The 17,315-nt window shown below is 39.7% G+C and overlaps 1 protein-coding gene across 1 annotated transcript; it reads right to left on the reverse strand.

The window, feature by feature from the left end:
- Positions 1-45: 45 nt before the first annotated feature.
- LOC142741413 (eosinophil peroxidase-like) lies at positions 46-15,410 on the reverse strand. The gene is made up of 13 exons (XM_075850793.1): positions 15,328-15,410; positions 14,606-14,699; positions 14,047-14,222; positions 11,878-11,998; positions 10,328-10,457; positions 9,796-10,002; positions 6,582-6,903; positions 6,216-6,376; positions 4,734-4,986; positions 4,017-4,187; positions 2,944-3,181; positions 1,688-1,899; positions 46-572 (listed from the first exon to the last, which is right to left on the reverse strand). Exons 1-13 carry the CDS (start codon positions 15,401-15,403, stop codon positions 550-552), a joined length of 2,184 nt encoding a protein of 727 aa, XP_075706908.1. The 5' UTR covers positions 15,404-15,410; the 3' UTR covers positions 46-549.
- Between the last annotated feature and the right edge of the window lie 1,905 nt (positions 15,411-17,315).

The following is a 17,315-nucleotide window of genomic DNA, read 5'->3' on the forward strand; positions in this document are numbered from 1 at the left end:
CCTTTGGATTGTGTCTGAGAGTGGAATCATAGTCAGGTCTCAGAATTATTGAATACGGTTGATCAACCCATGCCTTTAATTTGAATTTATTGAGGTTTTAAAATGCAAGAGTGAATATACCTAAGTAAGAGTAGTCATTAAAAGCAATGTCCATTTTATCCCATTGAGTACCCACAAGTGCTGCAATCTTTGCTCTGAGGTAAATTCGGGACAGGCGATATATCAGAAAATTGCAGCCAAGACCAACCGTAGATGATTTTCTGATGGAATTAGGACCCCTTTTCATCCAGTGGATCGCTAACAGTAAACTCAATGTATCATTCACTGTAAAACCGCTCAAATGATTTTCAGCGTAACCTTCGTATCTTTGCAGTACAAGCTTTTTAGGTCACATTTTACACAGCTCAGTAGAGACTTCTCGTCTAGTATACGTATTACAGCATCTAGATGATTTAGCATTTGGCAGCCTTTATCAGAAAGACATTCAGTTGTATATAAATCATAGCAAATATTGGCAGTACATCATATAGACCATCACATGTTCCCCCTTTATTCCTCACGATCTTCAACTTCTGAAAAATAAAATGGTAAATTAACTTTTTTGCATAAATCTATATAAAACTCCTAAATAGTTAGATGCCATAAACTCCTTTGGAATAGTGTCACCTGGGAGATGACCGGAGCTTAGCATGTGGATCTGAATCTGGTCACCGTCACTGTGTAAATTAGCAGATAGTTTGATTAGAATATGCAATAATTTACTCCTATTGTATGGTAAGATTGCTTTCTAATGGCCAGAAGAGCATAGCATCCTGCGCTATTATATCCAGTAAAAAAATAATAATAGGAAAACAGGTTAATAGGATCTACCAGGATCTGTTAGGCCCCATGCACACGACCGTATTTTTTTCCACCCATAAATACTGGCTGTAAATACGGGTCCGTTGTCACACGTTTTTAACCCATATTTGACCCATATTTACGGACCCGTGCCTGTAAATACGGGTCTGTTGTCATCCGTATTCCACCCATATTTACGGACCCGTAAAAAAAGGGGACTGGAAATGTCACATGATCGCTCAGACGCCATGTTCTCTGCTTCTCTTTATTCAAAAATTGAAATCCCCTGACGTCGCCCAGCAACGCTCCCGTAATTACGGGTGCACACACGTAGCCACCTGTAATTATGGGAGCCGCATAGAATTCTATGGGCTGCCCGTGCCGTAATTATGGCCTGAAACAGGACATGTTCCATATTTTTCAACGGCCCGGGCACCTTCCCGTACGCAAAAGAAGTCTATTGGCCCATAATTACGGGCGTTTTTACGGTCGTGTGCATGGGGCCTTAGGCTGTATTCACATCTGCGTCGTGGGTTTCCGTTGTTCTGTTCCTTCAGAGGAGCAGATCAAGGGAAAACCGGAAGCGACGGTTCTGTTGCACAACAGACACCACCGGCGGTCAACGGTACCCATTGACTTTATAGCACAGCATGCTGTGCTATTGTTTCCGGTAATCTCTCCCAGATCTAAGACGGAGGCCCCTAACGGACATAACAGATCAGCCTATCTAGAAAGCCTAGAATAATATTTGTGTTTTATTTTGTGTTAGGGTCATGTTAGAAGTGACAAAAGTGTAAGTAAAGATCTGGCTCCTATACAAATGTGACATCTCTACTGAAGTTCATACCTGATCCACTCTTCCTTCTCCTCCATGGGCTCAGATCAAAAGCGGGGATCTGGGAGCAATTTACAAAATTTCTTGGGTTGGTGTTTGCTACAAACACATTTCTAGGAACTTGAGGGATTCCTGTATTGTCACAGATGATTCGAGACATTGTCACTCTTTCTATTGCACTCCTCTGAACTGCTGTGAACTCCGTAGTTCTTTCATAGTAAAATCTGTTTGATAAGAAAATGTATGATAATGATCAGACCATCGTCCTGAATTTTTACATTTATATAATGTAGCAATATATTTCATTAATATAATGAAATAATAGTGAAAAACATTAGAACATCCATATCTCAGAACCGTCCTGCAAGGAGACAATGTCTTACATTTATTAATAATTGCATATTTTGCATCAATAAAATCAGAGAGGGTGGTTGGGGAGAATTTGGAAAAAAAAAATTCACTATTTTGTTGCCAAAAATTGGACGTAAACTGAATATTAAATGTGGGCCATTGTCTCTCCAGTCACCTTAACAATTTTATAGGGCTCCATTGTCAAACAGAGGAGAAAAGTGGCCTTCGTCTGACTATTATACATCGGTTAAATAAAAATAAAAAAAGGTATAGAATAGCATAGCAGACTACGTTATTCCATCCCGCAGAGTCCAGTAAAAAAAACATACGTTAAACGCAAACGTTTTTTTTTTGTTTTTTTTAAACATGGTTGCATATAGGTGAAGAATGCCACTAAATTATATCTGTCACAGTCATCCACAGATACAGCATGAGCATTTCAATAGCTTTTCATGACGTATCCGTTAAACGGACGCCATTATAAACTATGGAAGACAGATCCGTTACACTAATAGCTAAGAGTGGCATACGTCACCTATAGACTTTAATGGTATCTGTTTAACGGGTACATCATGAACTTTCATGACCCCTTTTCATGATGTACCTGTTAAACCGATACCATTATAGCCTATGGGTGATGGAAGCTACTGTCATCTGTCAGAGTCTACGTTTAACGTATTTGGTGGAAGCTTTTGCCGATGTATACATGAAATGGAGGCAAAAAAAAGTGATGTGAACCTAGCCCTATTTTTGGAAGTTGTCTGGTCAGCAGAACCTACAGTAGACACAATGAGCACATAAAAACAGTGACTAGATTGGTTGCTATGGACAACACCATCACGTTATCTACTTTTTGAGTGCTGCTGATTTCTATATCTCTTACATGTGGGAATCCACTATTGTTTTTCCGTACTCACCTGTCTCCATCACGGCTTCTGCGGAATTGGTTCCCAATTAAGCAGGTTAACAGTTCACCGACTCTGGCATTTGGCAGCAGAGGCTCAGCAACAGCTCCCATCCAAATGTCAATATTTTGCGGTGTGCCATAAAGAGAGATGAATTTATCCGCCAGTGGCCTGTTGTTTAGCACCTGTCCCAGTTCAGCTGCATTGCGGGGCTGAGAAAGTCCACAAAATCTTCTCCATGTATTGTACCCTACAGAAAAAGTTAGATCATAAGCAAGACATTACAAATAAAGTATTTTCAATAAATCATGATGGTGGTATTTAGATGACAGGTTGTTATGGAGACATATGTACAGCATTCAAAATTTGTAAAGTAGGTAGAAAAAAAATGTCTAAATATTTTCATTTACAAGACATACACGGTCAGGCTGGGTTCACACGAGCACATTAACGTCCGTAATGGACGGACGTATTTCGGCCGGAAGTCCCGGACCAAACTCAGTGCAGGGAGCCGAGCTCCTAGTATCATAGTTATGTACGATGCTAGAAGTCCCTGCCTCTCTGCAGGACAACTGTCCCGTACTGTAATCATGTTTTCAGTACGGGATAGTAGTTCCACGGAGAGGCAGGGACTCCTAGCATCGTACATAACTATGATGCTAGGAGCCCGGCTCCCTGCACCGAGTTCGGTCCGGGACTTCCGGCCGAAATACGTCCGTCCATTACGGACGTTAATGTGCTTGTGTGAACCCAGCCTCAATGTCAGACCACATTCCAAGATAAAGGGATAGTTCCGTGGGACTACTGATCCCCAAATAGTAATAATAATGGTTGGTCTAATAATAGCATTGGAGTTACAGGTGGAGTATTATTTTCTTCTTTTAAAACTACATTCTAATTTATTTGAGGAAAAACCTCTTCTTTATGGGCCTCAAAAAGTCTACAATCCTTTTAACATATATATATATATATATATATATATATATATATATATATATATATATATTTAAGACCAGAACTGCACATCCTTAATAATGCATATCCTTAATAATGCACAGAAGAATTATAGGTGCCCCTTAAATTACCTGGTAATCCATGCTCCCGGCCACGCTGCATGTTGAGGGCTCCCAAATCCAGGCCAAGACGTTTGAACAACTCAAAGAGATGTTCTCGGAGTTCATCAACCAAAATCTGGTTTTGCCTGTTCAACTTTGCTTGATTTACAATAAGGCCTCGAAGAAGAGGGTCAATGCCTCCTGTATTACCAAGTTTAAAAGTTATATATATATATATATAAAGTTATGTGGTTTAAAGACAAATTTATATTACATTTTCAGGATTCACAGATTTACATATTCGAAGTCTATAGGCCCATACATGTTGGTGCCCTTTCATGATGCCACATGTTTTTACACAAACATTGGGGCACACTTACTACTGCTGTCTAAGATTTAGGCAGCATAGACTTATACCAGGCAGTCAGAAGATGTGCTAATTTTATCAGAGTGGCTTCATAAATAGGTTTAAAATTTATACGACGTTATGCACCAAATTTTGGCGCATTTTACTACTTATTCTAACACATTAGTAAATCTTCATTATGTGTCTTTTAGGTTAAGTTCACATCTTGTTTTTGGGGTATGTCAGATGTATACTGTAACATTCCCATAGGCTTTGGCTGGGCAGTCGTATATAGGATTTGACATTTTTGTAAAATGCGGTAATACATCCGATAGAACTGTTAAATCAGATCAGAAAATATAAGACCATATGTGGAGGTCACACAAAGTCTATTTATGTACCTTCTCTCACAACTCTCCATGTGTTGAAGAATGTAAGGTGCAGAGGAACTGGAGGCAAGTTCCGTGAGGTCCGGTAGCCATCCACCAATCGATAAATAAATGGCTGGATCATTGTGTGGCCCATACGGAAGATCAAGCTGAACACATTAGATGCTCCTGGGTTGACTGTTTCATTGTAAGCAACGTATGGAGGAAGCACGCGAGACATAGATGAACCCAACAGCAGGGGTAGCCAATCCTTGTAGTTTACTTTCTGAAATAAATGGCAAGCAGAACATAAAACAAATAACTTATTTGTTGGAAATAATATGATTGAAGGGGTTGTCTCACCATGACAACCCCTTTCTATATGCCCTATTAGAGCATATGGATGCCATAGAGGGGGTTCCCTGCTCGGGGTCCCCCTCAATGTGCTAGAGTGGAGAGCGGCCCTGTTAGCGCGGCTCCAGTTTTGGCGGACCTGGTATGCCCATGCATTATATGGACGGCCATTCATTTGCGAGGCTGGCCATCAGCTCCCTTTTAAAAAGGGGTTGTCTGCATGGGGAAAATATTTCATAAATTAATTGATACCATTAATGAACCATATACAAAACGATGTAGAACAGTAAAATATGTTATGCTTGCTTGCAGACATCATTTTAAGGCTGGGATACACAAAGACTTTTTGTCGATCGAGACCTTCAATAAGAAAGACATGGTATGATAAAAGTGTTAAATGCTCTCAAGTTGAGCAGCTATTATTATATAAGCCTCATGCACATTATACATTATGTATTACAGCTACATACAACCTGTGAGTTGTACAAAGCCATAATATGGAAACTCAGAGCTGTATATAGCTGTAATACATAATGCATAGGGGTCTATGAAGCCATACTGTACCTCTGTATGCCTCATATCATATTGAGACATACAGCTTTGTATTTCTAGAAAAAAAAATGGTGCCAAACTCCATTGGATGCTGTATTAGTGAGGAATTCCCCCAAGAAGCATTACATATGGAGGCAGTGCCTATGGCTCTATGCACACAGCATATAGCTCAGTTTTCCGTGGCAAAGTTCTGTGTGTAGCCCCAGCCATAAAAAATATCTTCATTGTGCTACTCCATTTAATATAGTACGCTGTACTTTAATAGCACATGCATAGGAGAGGGCAGAAATTGGAGCAAATTCAAGGGTACCTGTCATGTGAGGCACCTAGTAAGTATCACTCACAGTTCATCATTGGGCTCTATTCACACTTCTGTTGTGGTTTCTATTTAGCTGGATGTATTGCATGATGGGTTCTGCCGAGGTGTCAGTCATTTTGACGAGAAAAACAGCAGTTCTATCTTTCTCGTCAAATTTGACAAAACCTGCCACGGAGCCTCCAAGGCAGATGGAAACATAGCCTAATGGGACCTGCAGCATGTTGCAGGGGGTGACTTAAGGGGTATTTACACACAATGCCTAGAATGTCTGTAACTACAGAATGCCTCACCTGTGTAACGGCACCAATAATTTTTCTGGTTTCTTGAAAAAGTGTTTCTCTATTCCAGCCTGGATTCAGCCTGCGCAACGCTGTAGCTATGCGGTTGTGTTCTCGCACAAAGAGTGTGTGAAATGCAGTTAAACCAGGCTGCTCACTGACACGACCATCACCTGAAAAAAATAAAATATATATATATATATTCTCTGTGTGCAGAATAACTCAGGATCTACAAATGTCTTTTATCTACTGGACCAGACCCAGGTTTAAATAATTTTCCATTACTGGCCAAAGGCACAAGTCAATATTTAGCAGAATAACATGAAATAAATGAATAGATATATGATGGACAATACATTTAAAAATCACATTACTTACCCGCTAAGAAGCATGGGAGACCAGATGTCTTGTTAGTCTGTTGACAGAAATCTTTTTCAACCCCGGATGTACTGAATGGTAGGTAGGGGCGTCCATTATCACTAAAGTTGTTACTGACAGCCATCAAACCCAGTTGATTGGTGTTGTCACGCAGTGTGTTGGCCAAGTCATTATTGCTGCCATAGACTTGACTGGCATCAATGTATGATGTGAGGACATTCATCTGTTCACGTATAGAAGAACCTTGTTGAAAAGCAGGAGATGAGCGGAAAAGGGGGATACAGTCACTGCGATTAGTTATACGAGGGTCATTGGGGGGGATCTGTGGATTTAAGCACAAAATAGAATTTCATTCACATTTCACCGACTGCTGCTCTTTATTATGAAGATGACTGAGAATGGTGAAGTCTAATAATCTATGAATCTGGGTACTGCCCCAGGATTTTACCATTGAAAATGATTGTTTATACACTAAAAGGATCCTTCACTGAAGCTGGCCATACACACTAGATAAGTGTCGGCTGAATGCATTGATTTTGGCAGGATCGGCCATCTAACTAATGTGTATGGGGACAGTCAAGCAACCCTCCTACAGCAAATGTTATTTGGAAGAAGGAGCAGGTATGTTGGATTGTTGCATACCTGATCCTTTGTTCCCCAGGAAGATAAGCCACTGTCACAGGAGTCTATTAGTTGCTTATGCCTGGAGACATAACTGCCGGCCAAATGTGTATGGCCAGGTTAAGACTGGGGAACAGACTCTTGCCTGCTGGTAACACCATAGTCTGTATCTCCTGACTTGTACCACAAAACTATGACATACTATACAGATATCAAATATGTTTATTCAAGTGACCAAACCACTGGCCAGGGGTGAACATATCATATGTGCAACATGTGTAGCTGCATGGGGATCCAGTAGGTAAAGAGGCCCACTGCCCCCTTAAAAGCAGCCAGAAGCCAGGGTCCTTTTACATGGGCCATGAATACGAGCGCCAATCAACGAGACAGCTCATTGATCTGCACTCGTTTGCTACTTTCACAAGGAGCAATGCTTGGTTATGTATGGGGACGAGCGATTGTTACTACGATCGTTCCTCCCCATACATTTCCATGTACATAGGGAGATGTGCTGCCGACAATGATAATATTTAATGCTGCATAATGGATACGATCAGCCGATGAACGAGCGTTTGCTTGTTCATTGGCTGATCATTGCCCTGTTTACACCGGGCAATGATCGGGAACGAGCATTCATATGAATGCTCGCTTACCGGATAATTGGCCTGTGTAATAGGGCCCTTAATGTCTATTAGATTACATGTATTGTACTGAGCTAACTAATTTCATGGCTTATTGTTTGAGTGTTAAAGAGACTTATTGTGGTGTTCTATGATGAACTATTGGAGAGAAAGGGGCACATGTACTGTTCTTACATGGGGGCCCTCTGTTGTCTGTGTCCACCTCTGCTGCTGACACTACCAATCTTGGCATCACAGCTGGATGTTCCTTATTTAAAAGGAATTTGTCACTAAATTTGTAACCACGTAATTACCAGCATGCCATTATGCAGCTGAGACTTCGGGTATGTTCACACGACCTATTTTCAGACGTAATTCAGGCATTTTACGCCTCGAATTACGCCTGAAAAGTCGGCTCCATTACGTCTGCAAACATCTGCCCATTGCTTGCAATAGGTTTTACGATGTTCTGTTCAGACGAGGTGTAATTTTACGCGTCGCTGTCAAAAGACGGCACGTAAAAAGACGCCCGCGTCAAAGAAGTGCATGTCACTTCTTTGGACGTTTTTGGAGTAGTTTTTCATTGACTCCATTGAAAAACAGCTCCAATTACGTCCGTATTGGACGCCACGAAAAACGCGAGTACTTGCAAAAACGTCTGAAATTCAGGAGCTGTTTTCACTTGAAAACAGCTCCGTAATTTCAGACGTAATTTGTTAAGACGTGTGAACATACCCTTAGTGTTGCAAACCTGCCGACTTCGAAACTGGACATTTTGTCAATTGTTAGTGAAAAAACCTACAAGCTACCGAAAGGAGTCTGAGAAATGTGTTCAGCGGCGCCAGGTGCATGCGTATTGCACAGATTAACGCAGTGCACTGTCCTCGGCTTCACATGTGCAATATTCATGCGTCCGTCGTGCTGGACTTAGCTCGCTAACTAGTAAGTTCTTTTACTAACTTGCCTAAACAGACGGTTTTTGAGGTGAGCATGTTTTGAACACTAAACCCCGGCTGTATAACGACATGCTGGTGGTTAAGTGGCTCCAAACCTAGTGACAGGCTCCCTTTAAAATAACTGTATGGTGTCAGGTAGTTGTGCATTTACATTCGGAAAACCCCTATATACCAATGATTGTTGGCCTATGACATTCTTTATGAATGAGTGTGGTCCGCTAATCGAACAAGGCAATGGCTGGAAAAATCAAACTTCCCAGTTGTTTTTTGTCTCTATTGGCAAAATATAGGGTGCCATTTAATGCCTTCATGCTTCTGATGGAGAAGCCGACTCAAGCTGTAAAAAAAGGTAATGGAGAAAATCTATTTAGACCGGTGTTTCATATGCCAGTCCAAATATAAACAGCGCTTGAGAAAGATGAGCCTAACTTATTAAAACGTGCACGCATCTTAATAAATTAGGTGCATCTCTGGCCATCCATGCACCAGAAAATCAAATCTACACCAGTAATATAGATTTGCGCTGCAATATATATGCCAACTACTGGCGTAAATTATAGTATATTTCCCACCCCCCCTGCTAAGCCCCACCCAATTTTTAAAAGCAGCAGTGCGGGAGTAAAAATAGAAAGTCGTGAAAGTTTTGTGTAAAATTAATTTTTTTGGTGCAAAATGCAACTTTTCTATGGCAGAAAATTGCCGTAGAGTGTTTAATAAAGTCCCCCAATGTCTGCTGAAGAGTCGACAGTAAAGCCATGGGGAATTCGATTTTCCTCCAGTTTCTGTACTTATAAATGTAGTAATTCTAATAACAGATTGGAAACATAAATGATAGGGTCACCATTGAACCAATCCATTATTAGAATTACTACCTAAATCTTCTTGTGTAAATTTGCTTCATTTTATTTTTTATTTTTTATATTAAACTGCCATGATAGATAACAAGTATATGTTTGTTAACTCCATTTTGGTTGATCACTCATTTACACATCAATAATTTTAACATTAACAAGTTACCCGCAAAGGGAAGCATGGTGGCGCCCGGACACAGGTGTGATCACAGTCAAGGCCTCTTAAAAAGGTTGATTTTGCTGGTGTTTCTGGTGCCAGATCAAGGTCGTGATCAATCCATTGTCCCCACTGCATGAACATGAGAGATCGTTGTTTGTCCAGAGTCTGTTCTTTCTCTGGGAATTGGAGAATCTGATTGGACACAGCCCTTGCCTGCAAAAGTAAAGCTATACATGAATGCAAAAATACAATCAGTTCAGGTTTCCCTTAAAGGGCAATTCCACTTAAATCTGTCTTATGACATTTCCTATAGACACATCAGAAGATACAATTGGTGCCCTCTTTCTGCAGTCCTCATAAGCTTATACTACTCAGAGCCCCAAGACTGTTATCAATAGATTCTGCATTATAAGAACAGTGTCAGAGATTCTGAGTGATGTAAATCTACGAGCAGCACCAGAGGAGCTTATGTAATTTGCAGATGCAGAATCCTGCTGGTTTCCGAATCACATGAGATTTGGTCAGTCTACATATTCACCAGAGGTAAAGTGAAGCCATTGATCCTACGATTTTCTGTCCAACCTTGAGGGAGCCCTCTTCCATCTTCATACTGCGCTGGTAGCAAGCGTGCGTAAGGTCTATTGGAAACGCCAAAGTTTGGAAATCTCCTGAAGACACAAATTTTAGTGTTATTGATGTCTAAATGCTTAGCAGTTGTATTATATACTGAACTCGTATAAATAATATCCCTTTGTTTAAATGTCCTCCCCCTTCCCCATTATGTCCCAATGCATCTGACATGAAAAAGGAATCAACTTTGCAAGTGATCTTGTTTAAAAATTTCCCACTATTTTGTGTCTACAGATTCTATTCCGACCTACGGTATGCGTCTATGGTAATAGACATACATTCGATAAGTTAGCAAGAAGTAGGGACAAATAGAAGGAAGAGTGACTGAAGTATCAGACTACACAGGGTTTGTTTGCAGTCTGTTACCATGGAGACACATAATTCTGCAAAACAACTGGACATTTTTAACCCCTTGACAACATGCCACATACATGTACGTGGCAGCTGTTAAGGGGAAGTATGGAGCAAGCTCACGGGCTGAGCTCGCTCTGTACTTAGCGGATGATGGCTGGATAATACAGCCGACACCTCACTGCAGCAGGCAGAATCAACCCCTTAGATGCAGTGGCATCTAAAGCATTAGAATACGGGGGCCCTCAGGCCTGCCCATTGTACTTCTATGAAGCCCGGCTGGACTTCATGTGAGTCTGTTAGAAACACGATATACTGCAATACATTAGTATTGCAGTATATAATGTAAGCGATCCAATGATCGCTGGTTTAAGTCCCCCAGGGGGACTAATAAAGAAAGTAAAAAAGTTTTTTTTAATGTTCCAAAAAAAATAAATATTAAAAGTTTAAAAAAAAAACCTTTTCCAATTTTTTTCCCCTAAAGTAATGCTAAAAAGATTAAAGTTAACATAACTGGTATTGCTGCGTCTGTAAAAGTCTGAACTATTAAATGCTGTTTAACCCACTCGGTGAACGCCGTAATGAAAAAAAAAAGTGAAAACACTAAAATTGCTGTTTTTTGGTCACCTTAGCTCCCCAAAAAAATTGAAAAAAAAGTGATCAAAAAGTTGCATGTACCCCAAAATATTATCAATAAAAACTACAGCTTGCCTTGCAAAAAAATAAGCCCTCACATCACTCAATCGGCGGAAAAAGAAAAAAGTTATGGCTCTCAGAATATGGCGACAAATAGTTTTTCTTTTATAGAAGTGGCAAAACAAAAAAACTTAAATTTGTTATCGCCGTAATTGTATCAACCCGTAAAATAAAGTGAATATATAGATTTTACTGCCTGATGGACACTGTAAAAACTAAACCCCTTAAAAAATGTTTTTTGCCAGTTTCAACCCACAAATATTTTTTTCCTATTTCCTAGTACATTTTATAGTACAATAAATGGTGCTGTGAAAAACTACAGTTCGTCCCACAAAAAACAAGCCCTCATATGGCTATGTCAACGAAAAAATTACAAAATTATGGCTTTTGAAGGTGGAGCCTTATTCTCACCTGTTGTTGCACTCCCCTGTGAAGGTACGATACCGGTTAAAGGGACAATCTTTTGGGAGATGTAGGAAAGCATATCCAGAAACCTTATGCAGCATGTCTATCTGGTTTGCTGTCAGCAGGTCTGTTCAGCACATAAACATATAATGTAATACTTGTTCATGTACAGTAAAATTATTTTAGCCTGTCAGCTTTAGGGCCCAACAGGTGCCACATTATTAATCATTCCAGATTATTGGACAAATTTACTGAACTAAATAATGATTTCTGGAACATATAAAGAAAAACTACTGCATTCATATAATTTGTAATAGAAATTTTATAAAAATGATGTTATCAAACATGATGATATAGTCTAAACTATGATTAAAAACAGCGCTAATTCTTAACCCTCAATATTCGCAACAGCTTAAGGCTCTATGTACACGACCGTAATTTTGGTCCGCGATTACGGACCTTAATTGCAGATCATAATATGGTTCCATTCATTCCTATGGCCCACGGACACCTTCCCATATATTTACAGGAAGGAGTCCGCTCCGTAGAAAGCTTCCGTAAAAAATAGGATGTCCTGTTTTTTTATTTTACGGACTGTGCTCCCATACTTTATAACGGGAGCACGGCCCGCAAATGTGGGTGACTGTACGCAGCTGGCATGGGGCCTAACTCAGTATCTGAACATTCAGGTGTGAGTGCAGTTAATGGGGTTGTCGGGTTTCAGTAAATTATGCACTTTTCCAATATACTTTCTGTATTAATTCCTCATGGTTTTTAAGATCACTGCTTGTTGTTATTCAGTAGGAAAATGAATTGTTTATTTCCATTGGATACAATTCTATAACGTTAATTTGCTAAAAATGTACAACCCCTATAAGACCGGTCTCTCACTTATCACTATGCAATACTACAAGGAGACACTAGAGGAGTTGAGGGGGCTGAGATCTACAGTGCTTTTTTTCACGGTCCTCATAATGGAGAGCTACTTTAGACAGAGGCTTAGCTGGGGGGCTCCAACAATCCATTTTGCCTTGGCAAGGGCAGTTTAGATACAGGGCTAGGGCAGCAACCTGAATCTTTGAACCCATGTGATGGAAAGCCTAGCTAGGTCTCAGCTTACTTTATCTGTGCTTTTAATGCCTGTGACTTGGAGGGAACAATGTAGTCACTGGTAAATTTCTTTCCTTGACTAAGCAAATGCTTGCTCTGTAGGGTCACGGTGGTAAAATATTATGTTCCCTGCAGAACCAGTATTTTCTTGTAATCATCTTGTTCCATCTATTGTATGTTAGTGGCAGACACAATTACAACTACAAAAATTGTAGTGTGGGGACATATCAGAAGTTTTGATTGGTGGGGGTCCGAGCTCTGGGTCTCAGTGCTCGGACCCCCACCAATCAAAACTTCTGACATGTCACTATGACATGTCAGAAGATTGTTGAACGTTTAGTTACCCTTTAACATATCTCAGCTGCCTGGACCCCTGTAAGTATAATAATGGGGGACTAAGCGATTGGTATTAAATGCAATCAAACCTCAACCTTTCCTTCATAAGTCTGTTAACTGGTTCGGTGGACAACTGATAATATCATATATTAGGCACTTGTTTTTCTTTTAAATACCTGAAAACGTGCTCTCTTCTTGCAAGTGGCACAAAAAAGTGTAGCATGTAACACAAAAAATGTGGATGCAGTCTAGTACAAGCCATCCCCAAAAGGAGAAGAGTCCCCCAACTAATCACATCCACTCACCAAAGCTTAGGAAGAGCCCATCTGTGCTTTGATATTTGCACAGGCTGCTGCCTACACAACAGCTGGGGCTCAAAAATCTAGGTTTGGTTCCCCCAGAAGGCAGAGCTGAGATGCCAGGGGGTGAAGAACCTGATAAGCACAAACCCATAAGGGCACCACACCCTGAGAACTCCAAGCTACATATAAATGTGCAGAGCGAAAACAGAGTGAAGAATAAAAAATAAATGGCTGGCAGGATAAAAATCATATCATATTAAAGCTAAGCCAAAAGGCCAGGCTAAAATAGAGGTGAGTGCTCTCAAAAGAGTGTAAGAAGAAGTGCATGTGCAAATGAAGCCTACTAAACAAGTGGGTTTCCCAGCCCCAAGTCAGTCTTTACAATGACTGCTGTTACTCTAAGCCATATTTCATTCCTCTCTGGTACCTGAGATGTTGAAGGGTCGACTGTAGATCCTATGCACCTTCTCAGTGAGTATTTCTAGGGTGGTCTCTATGTAATCAGCTGCTCGGATATGTGTTCTGCTTATTGCCACGGGCTGCTTGAAGTATGTCATGACATCAGAGGGAGTCAAAGTTCCTTTCTTAAGACGCTCTTTAAGGCTTAAATAAAGTACAAGACAACCAATTAGAATACACTGAATTTTAATAACAAAGCAGCCCTATATTTTATATATATATATATATATATATATATGCATATACATATGACGGCTCCATTGACAGTAGTGCGAACAGTGCAGTAGTCAGGTATGCTATTGCGACAAACGGAAACCATCTGCAAAGAAAGCATTACCATTGATATGGTAATGCAAACGCAAAGTATGGTTTCCGTTTATCGGTTCCTCCAACGGAAAGGTCGAACGGAACCCATGAACAGAAGCACGATGCTGATGTGAACACACCCGTAGACTGTGATACCTTGATGAGTGTATATATTTTGTTTTGAGGTAAGATTTGAATTATTTTATATTTACAAGACTTACATATCACGAGTTCGCTTGTAGGCAGCATCTACCAGCTTCTTTGCATCCTGGACTGAGCTGAGAATAAAATTATTATCTAGCTCCTCCACTCCATCTGAATAGTAGAAATAAATGGAATTATATTGATGATGAGTTGATGATAATTGGAGAAACCAACACGATGAATGCTAGTCAAGTATTTACAGACTAGTTCTTAGCCAACATATGCCATGGATGCCTAGTCACTAAATACTGTGCCTAGTTATAACTAATCTCTGTTTTTAGGAAATATATATATATATATATATATATATATATATATATATATATATATATATATATGTACATACTTATATTTGCAATATATACGTGCCACTGCATTACTATAAATTATACGAAACAAGTCAATTATATAACCTCATGATAAACATTTAGTACAAAGAATCGAAGAGATAGCTAGATAAAGATAGATAAAAAGTATATATAAAATAAAGACAGTAGTAATTTATACTACATGAGTAGTTTCCACTATCAATATGTAGTAATTATGATATTGTATGTTAGTAAAATGCTGAAGCATCTGTCTATCTATCTTGTTAACAAATTGACTTATGTGCTGCAGAAATGCAGAATTTCCCAATTTACATGTACTGAATAAAACATGCACAAGATTCTACAGGAGATGAAACCGCTGATGTTGGAAAATCAATAGAGGTGTTTAAAAACAAAAAGTGGTGAATTACCGTAAAAAGAAGGTGTAGCAATCTGCAATGATCCAAAAACCAGAAGGAGACAACTAAGTCTCTGCAAGGAAGGCATGTTCTTGCTCCTAGGATGACAATGTGCTTTTAATAAGATTAATAAAACAATATATATCATAAAATAATATCTTGAAGTCTGGTATAATCCAGGTTAAGAAAACATAGTTCTTTGTCTGTTGTAGAGCTACAAGGTTTGTAGTTACCGATATGATAAACCTTAGAATAGACAATGTCTCACCTTCTCTCTCCTGGTTGCAAGTTCCTCAGAGTGAAATGAATTTATAAAGGCCAGCTACAAGGAGGGTCTGCGACTTGATAAACTTGAGGAGGAAGTAATATATACAAAAGTTGCACTAACAAGGTTGCAAAAACAGGAGAAAGTGACTTAAGCAATGGAAATGGACGGTGAACATATACATTACATAACATTCTGCTCCAACAGGCTTAAAAAGATAATAGCTGTGTTTCTCAGTTTTTGTTGAAGTGCAAGACCTGTAATTGAACAATACTTGGAGCATAGGTTACTTTGTTAACCCTAGAAGAAAAGTCTTAAACTGCCCATACACTTGAGATAGCATTAGTTCTGCCGGCAGCTGACTCCACCATAAATAGGAACACTCAGCTTGACTTAAGGGGATTTTACACTGGGCAACTATTGGGCAAACTATCGTTCATAAAACGCTCGTTGCCAATAATTGCCCTGTGTAAACAGGGCAGTGATCAGCAGATGAACGCGCAAATGCTGATCATATCGTTTTAAAAAAGTTAAATATTATCGTTGTCGGCAGCACATCTCCCTGTGTAAACCGGGACACGCGCTGCCGACATGATAATAATGTATGGGGACGAGTGATTTGAGTAATGACCGCTCGTCAGCATACATAGCTCCTTGTGACAGGAGCAGACAAGTGCCATTCAACAAGCTGTCTCATTGATTGGCGCTCACTGCACCTACCAAAATCGGCTGATGTAATAGGGCCTTTAGCGTGCGTGTTTTTTCAATGGGAAGAGGGCAGCAACTGCGAACAAATTAATACAAATTAGATAGGGAGTGAAGTTGGCAGGCTTGGATGACTTTTATCCAAAGTCTATGGCCAGCTTATGATGTTATTTGTGGCCTTTTTGAATTTTTTTTGTTGCTACCAGATTTATATTAAAGTCAGCAGTAAAGTATAAATATCACTACATACACTGCATTTTTGTTTGCGACAATTTTCGTGGTCATTGCTGTTTGCAGTGCGTATTTTGTTCTGGCATTTTTTCCCAATAGGCTTCTCGATAGAACTTCAAAAACACTAGAAAAAAAGATGTACAAAATTACACTAAATGAAAGCGCCCCTAAAAACAGCAGAGAAAAAAACACGTTACATTTTAATAACGCTGGCATTATGTATGTGCGAAGGAAGCTTTACCTTTGCAAAGTCCTTTAAAGGAAACCTCAGGACAACTTTATGTAAGTTACCTAATACTTGCTATGAGAAAAAGTTAGGGTTGCAATAGGGTTGCAAAAACAGGAAAAATAGTAAACGTATACTTGAGATAATAATTGTTGTGTACTAAAGACTAAAGAGCTAACATAAATATATATACACTATATGGACAAAAGTATTGGGAAACCTACACATTACACCTACAGAAGCTTTTATGACATCGCATTCTAAATCCATAGGCATTAAAATAGAGAGGGTCAGCCTCTACAGCTAAAACATCATCCACTCTTCTGGGAAGGCTTCCTACAATATGTTGGAGTGTCTGTGGGAATTTTTTCCCATTTATCCAGATCATTTGTGAGGTCAGACTCGGATGTTGGACGAGAGGGCCTGGCTCACAATCTCCATTCTAGTTTATACCAAAGGTGTAGTCAAGTTCTTCCACACCAAACTCCCCCAGCCATGCCTTTATGGACCTTGCATTGTGCACTGGGGCACAGTCATGGTGGGACAGTCAAGGGCCTTCCCCAAACTGTTTGC

Source organism: Rhinoderma darwinii, chromosome 2 (genome assembly GCF_050947455.1).
Source record: "Rhinoderma darwinii isolate aRhiDar2 chromosome 2, aRhiDar2.hap1, whole genome shotgun sequence".
Lineage (NCBI taxonomy): Eukaryota > Metazoa > Chordata > Amphibia > Anura > Rhinodermatidae > Rhinoderma > Rhinoderma darwinii.

Coding starts and splice junctions, on each gene's coding strand:
- LOC142741413 (XM_075850793.1), bottom strand. CDS start 15,403: ATGCCTTCCTTGCAGAGACTTAGTTGTCTCCTTCTGGTTTTTGGATCA. Junction 10,458..11,877: donor ACAGGGGAGTGCAACAACAG/GTGAGAATAAGG, acceptor TTGTGTCTTCAG/GAGATTTCCAAACTTTGGCG. Junction 10,003..10,327: donor ATGGCTTCACTTTACCTCTG/GTGAATATGTAG, acceptor TTACTTTTGCAG/GCAAGGGCTGTGTCCAATCA.